Source organism: Strongylocentrotus purpuratus, unplaced genomic scaffold (assembly GCF_000002235.5).
Source record: "Strongylocentrotus purpuratus isolate Spur 01 unplaced genomic scaffold, Spur_5.0 spur5_scaffold_1, whole genome shotgun sequence".
In the NCBI taxonomy this organism is placed as follows: Eukaryota; Metazoa; Echinodermata; class Echinoidea; order Camarodonta; family Strongylocentrotidae; genus Strongylocentrotus; species Strongylocentrotus purpuratus.
This window is the reverse complement of record NW_022145594.1, coordinates 9100568-9114101: the sequence shown is the minus strand read 5'-3', so window position 1 is coordinate 9114101 and position 13534 is coordinate 9100568. Positions and strand designations below refer to the sequence as shown.

Below are 13534 nucleotides of genomic sequence, written 5' to 3'. Positions count from 1 at the left end.
ACTGGTTGGTTTCATCAAACCTCTACTTGATTCAACGGATTCTGTAAGGGAATATCAGTTTAACAACTGATCCAAACTCTAATGTACCTGGAGATCAGATAAGAGCTTTCCCAGATGATTATATTATGTTCAACATAATTTATCAGTATCTTAGTTAGCGCTGTATCTTCCTCGGCCTCAAGTTTCCACGGTAAACATAATATAAGTGCCATGTATAGGGACTATCGTATTCTTACCTACCCATATTTTCTTTTCGCATCAACTTTTTCGGCATTTACAAGCGTTTTTTTAGGGTACGCGTATGCATGTTCCCTCTTTTTAAAAGCCCCCCCCCCCCCCCACCATCATCTCCTGTGTAAAAGTCAATGGCAGGCCGGACTTTTTTTGCACGAAAAGCACCTCTTTACTGGAGATTTGGGAACATGCATGTGGTCCCTCCAACCCTGGGGTCTGGAGGGGGGGGGGGGGCCTTTACCTTGAATCAGCAGTCAGTGAACTTTCAAATAAAGCAACTTGCTGGTTTAATGCGGAAACTATCTAGTAAATGATAATCGAACAGGAATACGTTTGATGAACCATTCTGGATGACATGAAAAATAATGATGGACCTGTTTGATTAATGCTGACAGTGAAACCTGTTTCAAGGTACTCGCTTATCATGGTTCAGTTCTCAGATAATCTCGAAATGACATCTGATTGTATAAAGAAAATGGGTCATTCATAAATTATAGTACGCTAAGTGTCACCGTAATTTCACTAAGTGGATATTTTTACAGTTAATATTGAATATGCTTTAATGTTAGTAGGCCTACACGAGTGCCAGACGTTACACTTCGTAAGATGTACTGTTCTCATGTGTAATTATGCCGTATATGCCGTAATCATAAGGACATCATGATGAGCAGAATCGCCAAATATTTTTCAATTAACCTTTTTGAGTGATTTAATTCTTGTAATCTTTTATTATTATTATTATTTTTTAATTTTTTTTTTTTTTTACTTGAGAAAGCTTTATCTTTTCTACAAGTGTGAAAGTATATTGCATTACTGCCTAAGAGAGATTACCATTATAAACATAAACAACTTTAAATATTTATATGTGCCTCGAGAAATTAATGATAAATTCCATAAAATAATTCAGATTTGTCATCTTTGGAAACATATCATCATCTGTAATTGGCTGCGTTGAAGATGCTAACCTTTAAAGACTTGTGCACACTTTATATAATCGAATTCTCAAATTATACATTATACATTAAGAGAAATTAATATTTTAGCAGATGGCCGTTCGGAGTTCTCATACAGATAAAATGTACAAAATGTACTTAGCAGGGGCGGCGATCCCGGGGGGACGGGGGGGGGGGGGACACGTCCCCCCCCCCTCCTCAATTTTTCAGGGGGGGGGACAATCCCCCCCTAAACAAATTGAAAAAGTGGGAAAAATAAATGTATGGCAAATACTGACTAAAGACTGCAACAAACTTCTAGGCTCTGGAGGGCCCAAGAGTGCAGCGTTTGGACAAATGAAAATGCAAAAATCTTCTCGCTCGGGAGCTACGCTCCCTCGCATAATATTCTTCAAAGTGTATATTCGAGAAAATTGAAGTGTGAAAAAAGTATATTGCTTGTTTTTATATATTGTTTTGCTAAGGAATGTAATTTGTTAATACAACAAAACTTCAAAAACCTGTGAGGAGGGTAGTCCCTTTCGTCACCTTCACCCCTCTCGTTCACTATGCTCCCTCGCCCTGGCGTAATGATGGGGGTGGGGCTTTGGGGTAGTTGCCCCCTAATAAAATTCAAACTTTTTTTAATTTCTAACTCGATACCAGTGATTTACAAATGTTGCTGAAATGGCATGGGTTTCTCTGAGCTTCCGGGTGATCTGCCGCCTGGACCCCACCAAATGCAGTCCTTTCTTCATTACCTTTCCACTTTGAAAGACACTTGCCTTTTATAAGGACTGAGTATTTAATTTGAATGTTAAATTACTTTGAAATTCTTTGTGTGATTACACTGCCTGAACCACACGCGGATCCAGGGGGGGGGGGGCGAGCGGCCTTGGCCTCCCTGGCCCAAAAAAGAAGGGGGGAAAAAGAGGGGAAAAAAGAGGGGGGGGGGAAATGGTGACCAGTAATTTAACTTTTCTATTTTTGCTCAAGGGCCGGCGCGATTTTCAAATTTTCTGGGTCAAGATAGAAAAAAAAAAATTAGTGCTCACTACCCCCCTAACGAACGAATGCCTGGCCTGAATGGCAGCGTGCTAAAATAACTGTACATAAACAAGCCTATAGTTTCAGACCATGTAGCATTGAAATACATGTACATAGTTCCGAACAGATTTTGATGTTTATTAATCTAGTATTAATACTAATAAAGTGTTAATGATCAGACCAATAGCTAAAAAGACTAGAATTATTCAAAATCATCAGAGCTACCTCATTTGTAATGCATTTTGCATCACCAGTTTCCAGGGGCGGCGATCCCGGGGGGGGGGGGGACACTTCCCCCCCTCAAATTTTTTAGGGGGGATTGTCCCCCCCCCTGAAAATTGAAAAAGTGGGAAAAAATAAATGTATAGCAAATACTGACTAAAGACTGCAACAAACTTCTAGGCTCTGGAGGGCCCAAGAGTGCAGCGTTTGGACAAATGAAAATGCAAAAATCTTCTCGCTCGGGAGCTACGAGCTACGAGCTACGAGCTACGCTCCCTCGCATAATATTCTTCAAAGTGTATATTCGAGAAAATTGAAGTGTGAAAAAAGTATATTACTTGTTTTTATATATTGTTTTGCTAAGGAATGTAATTTGTTAATACAACAAAACTTCAAAAACCTGTGAGGAGGGTAGTCCCTTTCGTCACCTTCACCCCTCTCGTTCACTATGCTCCCTCGCCCTGGCGTAATGATGGGGGTGGGGCTTTGGGGTAGTTGCCCCCTAATAAAATTCAAACTTTTTTTTAATTTCTAACTCGATACCAGTGATTTACAAATGTTGCTGAAATGGCATGGGTTTCTCTGAGCTTCCGGGTGATCTGCCGCCTGGACCCCACCAAATGCAGTCCTTTCTTCATTACCTTTCCACTTTGAAAGACACTTGCCTTTTATAAGGACTGAGTATTTAATTTGAATGTTAAATTACTTTGAAATTCTTTGTGTGATTACACTGCCTGAACCACACGCGGATCCAGGGGGGGGGGGGGGGGGCGAGCGGGCCTTGGCCTCCCTGGCCCAAAAAAGAAGGGGGAAAAAGAGGGGAAAAAAGAGGGGGGGGGGGGGGAAATGGTGACCAGTAATTTAACTTTTCTATTTTTGCTCAAGGGCCGGCGCGATTTTCAAATTTTCTGGGTCAAGATAGAAAAAAAAAAATTAGTGCTCACTACCCCCCTAACGAACGAATGCCTGGCCTGAATGGCAGCGTGCTAAAATAACTGTACATAAACAAGCCTATAGTTTCAGACCATGTAGCATTGAAATACATGTACATAGTTCCGAACAGATTTTGATGTTTATTAATCTAGTATTAATACTAATAAAGTGTTAATGATCAGACCAATAGCTAAAAAGACTAGAATTATTCAAAATCATCAGAGCTACCTCATTTGTAATGCATTTTGCATCACCAGTTTCCAGGGGCGGCGATCCCGGGGGGGGGGGGGGGGACACTTCCCCCCCTCAAATTTTTTAGGGGGGATTGTCCCCCCCCCCTGAAAATTGAAAAAGTGGGAAAAAATAAATGTATAGCAAATACTGACTAAAGACTGCAACAAACTTCTAGGCTCTGGAGGGCCCAAGAGTGCAGCGTTTGGACAAATGAAAATGCAAAAATCTTCTCGCTCGGGAGCTACGAGCTACGAGCTACGAGCTACGCTCCCTCGCATAATATTCTTCAAAGTGTATATTCGAGAAAATTGAAGTGTGAAAAAAGTATATTGCTTGTTTTTATATATTGTTTTGCTAAGGAATGTAATTTGTTAATACAACAAAACTTCAAAAACCTGTGAGGAGGGTAGTCCCTTTCGTCACCTTCACCCCTCTCGTTCACTATGTTCCCTCGCCCTGGCGTAATGATGGGGGTGGGGCTTTGGGGTAGTTGCCCCCTAATAAAATTCAAACTTTTTTTTAATTTCTAACTCGATACCAGTGATTTACAAATGTTGCTGAAATGGCATGGGTTTCCCTGAGCTTCCGGGTGATCTGCCGCCTGGACCCCACCAACGGCCCTAAGGCTGGCACCTGGTTGCTCATCTGACCGTGATTAAATGCCTAAAACTCTGAACTTCCGGGGGCTCTGCCCCCTGGACCCCACCAGGGGCTGTAACGAGGGCCCATGGATGCTCATCTGACCGTTATTAAATGCCTAAAACCCTTGACCTTCCGGGGGCTGCTCAGCTGACCGTTATTAAATGCCTAAAACCCCTGAGCTTCATGGGGCTACGCCCCTCGACCCCCGCCGGGGCCTTGTCCCTGGACCTCACGCCAATTGCTTTGCTCGCTTTGCTCTACCTGATCGAAAATACTTTAGCCCCCCCCCCCCCCCACATTTTGAAAAACGTCCCGCGGGGCCTGTACCATGTAAGAGTGGGGATGAGGATTTTTTTCTACCCCCCTCCCCAACCCCCAACCCCCATCTTTGCTCATTATAGGCCACTGCTCCCCCATCCCTCGCATTTCGTCCCCCCCGGTCATGAAAAGAAATCGCCGCCCCTGCCAGTTTCATTGAGTCTGCAATTTTTTTGTTGACTCGTTATTTCTCTGCTCATTCAGTATTTACGGTATCCCACTCTCTCTTGACTTTTTCGTTAGCCTTCCCCCTCTCCTCAATTAATACCTCAAAAAGGACCCTAAATACAACCTCAATGACAACATCACTGACATTCTCAATGACAGCCTCAAGGACAACATCACTGACATTCTCAATGGCAACCTCAGTGACATTCTCAAGGACAACCTCAATGACATTCTCAATGGCAACCTCAATGACATACACGATGACAACTTCAAAGGCATTCACAATGACGTTTACGATGACCTCAATGACATTCTCAATGACAACCTCAATGAAAACCTAAATGACAACCTCATTGAGATTCTCAATGACAACCTCAATGACATTCACAATGGCAAACTCAATGACATTCACAATGACAACCTCATCGACATTCTCAATGACAACCTCAATGACATTCACAATGGCAACCTCAATGACATTGAAGATGACTACCTATTAAGGTTTTCATCATCAATGACAATCTCAATGAAAACCTCAATGACATTCACAATGGCAACCTCAATGACATTCTCAATGGCAACCTCAATGACATTGTCAATGACATTGTCAATGACAACCTCAATGACATTCTCAATGACAAACTCAATGACATTCTCAATGGCAACCTCAATGACATTGTCAATGACATTGTCAATGACAACCTCAATGACATTCTCAATGACAAACTCAATGACATTCTCAATGGCAACCTCAATGACATTGTCAATGACAACCTCAATGACAAACTCAATGACATTCTCAATGGCAACCTCAATGACATTCTCAATGACGACCGGAAGCTAGGATGGTTTTTGTAAATCAATCACAAAACACAAAGTTATTATTTTTGCCAAGGCATTCAAAAGCTTTAATTTATATGGCACAAAAATAGGAAATAAATGAGTGAAATCAAGGAAAGTTACATAACAGATGAAAACATAAAAATCAATAAATTCCTATTATTCCAAACAAAAAAATTGTAACAGGGTTTCCTACAAACATGATACCATTTTATTATTGCAGTTCTACATCAGCAGATACAACATGGAACTTGTAATCTTGGTTCAATGAAGGTTCATATGCAAATACAAATGAGTGGATGAGAAAATATATATCATTTTCATAAATAAAGTGAAGTACTGTCATAAAAGATGTATCAGACTGCATCTCTAATGCCTCCACCTGTATGTATATTGGTTGATCAGTTGATAGTGTTCCTGTGATCTTTAACATCAGACCTCACATACCCCAATTCTTTTCATTTAATATTTTAGTAGTTTTTCATACTTGATCAGTTTGGTCAACATTCATTTAATCATTATCTTGATAAATTAAGTAATTTAGTAATTAGTAATTTTTCTGGGACTTTTCACACTTTCAAGATCCTGTGGTATGAATTTGGTGATCTGACCTCAAAGCTATAGCAAGTCTTTGCTTTTACAGTGCTTTAAACTGACAGTTCGATGATCTTTTGACCCATTTTAAATCGTGACCTGTGCCTTTAAGTGTGGATTTGGTGATCCTACCTAAATGATATAGAAACTCACTGCGTGTACGGAGCTTGTTAATTAAAGTTCATTGAACGTTTGACCTTGGTCAGATTTGACACATTTTCTAGATTGAACCTGCGCCTGAAAGAGATATACCTGTGTTATCAATTTTGTGATCCTACCTCTTGAAGGTTAAAGGGACAACAACAATGATGATGCCACCGTAAATGCATCTTCTCTCATTGGACATTGTCTTGCTTTGCTACGTAGTGAAGCCCCACGGCGTGTTAAGTACTCTGTCATAATCATGGCAATGTTTAATTTTCAATAAAATAACCACATTCGTATGGTAGAAATTAATCATCTTTGAGTTTCCTATATGCTAATAATTAATTGACTGATTGATTCAAATTTCCCCCATTTTGAAAAGAAATTCCATTAAAATATTGGGAACCATCATTTTCTTTTAGCATAAGATATGAAATAAACTGAACACAAGAATATCACCAGGTATGTGTGGCTGTGACAGAACTTGAAGTGAAGGTTGCTGCACTCATAATTTCATTAAAATTATAGTTTGTAATCACACACTTTTAGTAGTGAATCTGGAAGACCTACAGAGTGGTTTTGGGGTGATACATGTAGAACTGCCTATAGACAAATGAAATAAAGTAACCAAGCCAGTGCTAATATTAACTTGCAAGAACGTTTCCCCCTCTCTGTCTAACAATAAATACCTGTACATAAATCACAAGAAAACCTTTCTTCATGAAAATACAGACAAAATCATAATTATATCATATCGACCGACAAATGTTGGACAGATAAACAAACTCACGAACCATGTAATACAAAACCTAGACAACCAACAGTATACACTGTTTAATATCATCCTAATCTCAAGCCTTGGTTAGGATTCAAACAAAGGTTGATATCATTCAAATGGAACGCCAAGAAATATTTAGTCCACTGATTGGGTGTGTGGAAATCTTGATCATGGTTCATCATTTGAGTTAACTATAAAAAAAAAACTATAAAAAAACAGTTACCCAAATAAACAAGATTTTCTGGTAAATTTTAAACATTTTTTTTTTAACCCTGTGACATTTGACCTCTTACACCCAAAATCTAATCATATAATCCTTGCATAACTTTACATACTTGATCTAAGTTTAAATCTGCTCAATGTTTCTGAGCGGGAACAAAGGGCAGGACAGACAACTGGACAAATCAAAAACATAATGCCTTTGGCACCACATTTGATGACGGAGGCATAAATATCTTAAAAAACATATTTCTCTCAGTTACCAAGCACAATGAATACTAATTTAATATTTTCATGAAACGAAGTTAACAATTTGAAACATTATCTTTATGTCAATACAGATACATAATCACTCTTCTGAAAACAGATCAACATTGGAAAAAGCACAAGAAAATACAGGCGATAGTAATATATATATATATATTTATAGATGTATATATATATATATACATATAATCCTCCTTTTTAAGGTTTTCAAAGGGAAATGTACATTATCCTTTAACAAATATTTACACATTGATTACAATTCCCCACATGATTTGAGATGAGCCTTTGTAGAGAATCATTTACAATACACAACTGTACACAGGCAATCTCATTAATTTGGCAGCTTTGAGGGCATCATTTACAGGCTTTTTTAGTCTAAGAAAGCATTTTTTTACAGCTTTAGAATTCAAGACATCACACATGAATGTCTCTTTCTGTCTAATATAAGGGCTTTTATATATACTTGTCAACAGCATCTATAACGACTAATATTATGTACCTTTAATCTTACACTCTCATGTATATTGTTGTCATGCCATGTTTGTCTGGTAAACTATACTAACCAAAAATTCCTCTTCTTAAAACGACTGAACATACAAAAACAAAATCTTTCATGAATTTTGAACTTCCATCAAGAGTAGAGGGAAGATACATTGGTAAATGAGGGAACTGGAAGGTCAAGTATGCAATTTAATATTTAATAGTGTGATGAAGCACTTGTGTAAGAGACTTCTGAAATTTGTTCATTTGCAATTCACATATGATTTGAATACAATATTGCTAAAACTTAAATCTTAATTTTAGTTAAAGTTGATTTAATTTAACTGTGAGAAATGTCTAGCCTTCCAGGAAACAAAATGATTTGCTCGGATTCACCATTATGTCCAATAAATTTGAATAAACTCAGAGGTAAATTTGTAGGTCTCGAGGGTCAAAACTCAATTTTAACATGAGTTTACTCAAAACATCTTACTCAGTTATCTAAAAAAAAATAGTTTTGTGAATCAATTTTACTCAAGGTGTGAGGTTACTAAAATTGAGAAAGAAATAAAAATACATCAAACTATTTTCTATTTCCATTTGTTTTCTTTTTCTTACCTATGAGACATAATACAGATTTTCTTTCAAAATTCCATCAATCCAGTCAAAATGCAGCTCACATTGCCTGTGAGCTCCATCTAAATTGATGACACATATAAAAAAGATGAATTACACAAGAACTCAAATAAACTGGGCAAGCAATACAATAGAGGAAGTCAATGTCATATATATCAATCTGTACAAAATTACAGTCTATTTCATTTGCCATATAGAGAGACTCATTTGTGTGAGCCGAGTTTCACTTGAAATCATATGTAACATTAAACATAGCTGAAAAGACATGGAGCAGTATCCCTTTCATTCTTTGACCACTGGCAGATGAGTCTGATGGTTAACGTTCCCAAACATGGGTTCAAACACCCAACAGAGACAGAGAATATCCATGTACCCTTCATATGCAATACAAACAAGAAGGAGACCTTTGCTCCGAGGTTTCATTTCCATGGTGCCTTGATGATATGAAGAACTCATCCAGACTTGAAGGTGAATATATCCTTCACACATCCATTGCTCATCCGAGGTCTATTTTGGCAGGTTCATGAACCAGTCATCCTAAATCCATTTTCTCTCATTGGCAATTGGCAAGTTGCTATGATGCTCCAAAGATTCCAGTTTCAACATGAAGAAATGCTTCTCAATAAAGCTCAAAGAGTGAAAGATCTCATCACAGCGTCAGTCATTTAATAATTAAAATATATAACTCTTGCATTTTTGCAAACACATTTCAGTTTTAAAGCATGAGTCTTTAACGCGTTGCTGATGCGCACATCTTCCATGTTGTGGTCAAAAGTCTGTACCTTGGCTATGAGGATTAGGCTATGAGGGGAATCGTTCCTCCTCTTCGTGCGCAAACGCCATGGGATTCGCAGTAACCGTTAGACCAAGGTCGTTTGTGTCGCGAAGAAAGAGGTTATCATGAGAGGGTGGTGGTGCCCCCCGACGCTTGTTCTTGTTCATGCAATCCTGCTGTTGGCTTTCATTGCTGGATGGTGGGGGTGGTAAGCTTCGTTGTGAGGGGGCTTGTGGCTGCATGGACTGTTGTTGGTGGTAGTTGTAGGGGTCTGACATGGGTACCCTGTGCTGTTGTTGTTGTTGTTGGGGTGATGGCTGGGGGAATAGTGAGTTGGGGACGGTAGGACCTGAAATGAATAAAAACGTAAAAGATGATGCGTAATTTTCAAAGGAGTTGCATAAAGAATCTAATTGTTTGTCAAAGTCTGATATTTACCCTGCCATAGGACCAACTACCTACTTGCCGCCTTGTTGTGAATTAGGGTTCCAAACTAAAGATACAACAATCAGAAGATACTCTACTTATCTCCATTAACCATGCTCTTAACCTCCATAAATCGTGTACATACAGTTAATGAAGGGCAATTGTACGGCAATGTACACACATTTAATGTTATTGCATGAAAAAATATCTATGATGGATGAAATTGAAAAATAATGAAAATGGAGCACGTCTCACCTTTTCTGCTATTTGGTGTTGTTCTTCTTGATGCTTTTTTTGCTGAACCATTTCCCATGTGCTCTCCTGCATCGAGATCTCTCCCAACTAAAGTAGAAACAAAATATTGCACATTTTACTTCATTTATTGATCCATATTTAAAAAAGGACACAGAAATTAGGCATTCCTTGTATAACGATCAAAAATAAATATATAAATTATATAGTTGTATAACGATCAGAAATAAATATAAAAATGTTATAATTGTATAACGATCAAAAATAAATATAAAAATGATATCAATACAATAACTAAAATGCATACATCCTATAAACATATTTGTTCAACTATAGACAATAAAAGAAAAGAATTTGAATGAATGAATGAGCCCACCCAAGCATGAAAGTTCAAAACTTGATGATGCAGGTTGCGTGTTTATCATTGCATAATTAATAATGCACCTTGCAAATGTTCGGTACGGATGATTTACATCTTAATTAGGCATCGTGGTGCAGATACTTATGCTACCACACTCAAGTTCAAAATGAAAAATCTATGAAATTGATATGCAGGCCCCTTTTCTACAAAAATAATTCTTTTGAGCAGTCTTGCAATAGGTTAAATTCACAAGGATGAATTGGTAAAGTGTAGAATGTATAATTGGTGCACTTGATATATCCATTACATACTTGTGATGTCATAATATGAATGTTAACTTATTATAAAGGTGATACATTATGTATTACCCAATTAAATCAACAATAAACATCAACAAAAAGTCTTGATATCCTGTGTCAAATGCGATGAAATTACTGACTCACATGTTTGTATTTGTTTTTGTGTGATTTACACTTTAAATATACATGTTGTAACATAATCTGATCACTGATCACTTCCCTTCACTTGAAAATTCAATTTCAATTTAAAGCATATGTTTATGCACGATACAGACACTGGAATGGGAAATAGTGATATTGTGCATTGAATTATGCCTACCTTTTGCTGGTGGAGAACCAACGACTGGAATGCCTGCATTTTGAGCAGCAGCTGTGACTGCTGCAGCAAAGTCTGTCTCAGCACAGAATGATCCATCTGAACTACAGCTGGAGGCGCTGTTACGATTGCTTCCACCCGTACTGCTCCCATTCATTGATGCCCACGACGCCATCATTGACCCTAGGTGCAATCAAACACAGCAAACTAGCTATCAACTCAATTTCTTTCATTCATCTGGGTTCTTTATACAAAGAGGGTTTTATTTCTTTGTCATATTTTATTCCTTCTTGTTTTCATTTTTCCGCCTTGTCCTTTTCTTTCTCCATAGCCTCTCTCTCTCTCTCTCTCTCTCTTTCTCCTTTTAGCTCTTCATTCAAAATCTCTCTCAGTTTTCTCTTCTAGAAGAGATAACCCTTTTTGAGCTCTTGCTGTGAAGGTATGTGTCCCTGACTAATGTGCAAGTACATCTATTTGACAGATAGAGAGCATTTTAGTTGCAATCTAGGCTTAGTAAGGTTTTAGGAATATGGGCCCTTGTGACATTACTGACTTACCTGTACAATTACTAGATGTTTCTAAATCTGTTTCTAAATCATCTGGTATTAACTTTGAAGACTGGTCTGGCAAACCTGATGATGCGAACAAGAAAAAAAGTGCAAAAGAAAACATGTTTAGAACAACATTTATATTACAATATTGCAATAGTAAACATATTATATATAAATGAACATTACAGTATCTCCTTCAACAATGCCAGGTAGAAAGGTGGCTCACATTTCATTTGTTTTTCATCAGTTTCTTTTACACCAGGTGACATTTCATGCCACATTTTGTTCTCCGATAAAATATATTAGTTTTCTTTAATTAAGGGCTGCCTATTGTTAGAATCTTGTTTCAAAACTTCCATTTCATCCTGAAAACTGTGAATTTTTCAAAGTCTTTACCTTCCTCTTACCTATGTTATGTGCGTAATCACAATCATAAATTTGCAAAGGTGATTGTGCACATAACTTGGGTGTTAACAGAAGGAAGACACTTGGCAGACTTCACTCTTTGGAAAGCAAACTGGACCTTTAAAAATAAGATTCTAACAATAGAGTCTTAAATGAAAGAATACTAAAAACTTCTTTTGGAGAATGACCTGTGGCATGGCATTTCACCAGGTGAAAAAGGGAAGCTTAAGCCACCTTTCTGACATGCTCAAACCAATTCTTAGGTATACACAACGTCAATGCAAAATCTGTACTGTTGTCCCACAAGAAGTAATTTATCAGGGCCCGACCAGTTTTCAGCCATTGGCCCCTGATTTAAAGGAAAATCATGATGACTTAGCACTGATGAATAGTTTTCTTCTTAAGAATCCTTTGTTTTCCTAAAATCAACTATGATGCTATCATGGGTTTCTCTGATTTTTATCGTATTACATTAAGAGCAAAATATAAAAGCCCAAAATCTCCATGATGCAATCAATTTCAAGAAAGTTTAGAGGAAAGTAACCCAATTCTATTAGTCTACCCCACTGCCATTAAAGCGGACAATGGCTAAGATGATGTACCTGTGTCAGGAGCTATTCTTGGTAGCATAGGAGCTGCTTCTTCATTGTCTGACATGGCTTCACTCTGTGACATGAGATCATCATTAAACTCAAGAAGTTCTCTACCAAGCTGCTCATGCCTTGGATCATCAAACACCTGATGAGGGGCGAGAGGTTGCCCCCCTGCCATACCCCCTGCCATGACTGCTACAGGGTACATCTGTCCATTGATGAGCCCCATAGGTCGATGTATGGGTAGGGTAGTGGTGTGCTGCTGGGGCTCATCTCCCCTGGAGATCACTGGTAGGGTATGTGGAAGCCCATTGGACTGGGGATGAGGATGTGTGTAGGGATACTGAGGGTACTGGGGGTGTTGCCTCATGGGGAGAGCTGGGGCATGGTGGGGATGATGTCCTCCAATCATTGCTGGTTGAATAGGGACAAACGTTGGATGTGTATGGATGCCTTGGTGAGCACCTGGATGACCATTAGGATGACTGTTTGGATGACCATTACATGGAGGAGGTGATTTGATCTTGCCTAGAGAGTCTTGAGATGGTGTAGAGCCCATTGGGGGCTCTTCAGGAGGAGGGGGAAGAAACTCAGTCCAGTTGCATGCTGGGTATTTGCTACCAGTTCCTGTACGTGTCTTGACTTTTCTTCTGCTTCCTGTTGAGTGAGAGATATAATGATCATAGGAGAGTAAGCTCACCATGTTCTTTCAACAAACATTTCTATTTTCACAATGTGAACTTAACTTCTGAAAAAATAGTGCCATATAAATCCTCCTCCTTCTTCTCATTCTTCACCTTCTTCTCCTCCTACTTCTCCTTCTTTCTCTTCTTCTTCCTCTTCTCCTCCTCCTTATTATTATATCAAT

At 38.5% G+C, this 13534-nt stretch overlaps 1 protein-coding gene across 3 annotated transcripts in view; it reads right to left on the bottom strand.

Moving 5' to 3' along the window:
• Window positions 1–5611: 5611 nt before the first annotated feature.
• LOC587995 (roundabout homolog 1) overlaps window positions 5612–13534 on the bottom strand; it is a 58119-nt gene continuing 50196 nt past the window's right edge. For all 3 annotated transcript variants that reach the window (XM_030977614.1, XM_030977616.1, XM_030977615.1), the window contains 5 exons: window positions 12676–13323; window positions 11675–11749; window positions 11121–11300; window positions 10145–10231; window positions 5612–9812 (listed from right to left, as the gene is read on the bottom strand). In XM_030977614.1, the coding sequence (XP_030833474.1) occupies window positions 9490–9812; window positions 10145–10231; window positions 11121–11300; window positions 11675–11749; window positions 12676–13323 (1313 nt within the window). In that variant the 3' untranslated portion in view covers window positions 5612–9489. The remainder of the gene's footprint in view (window positions 9813–10144; window positions 10232–11120; window positions 11301–11674; window positions 11750–12675; window positions 13324–13534) is intronic.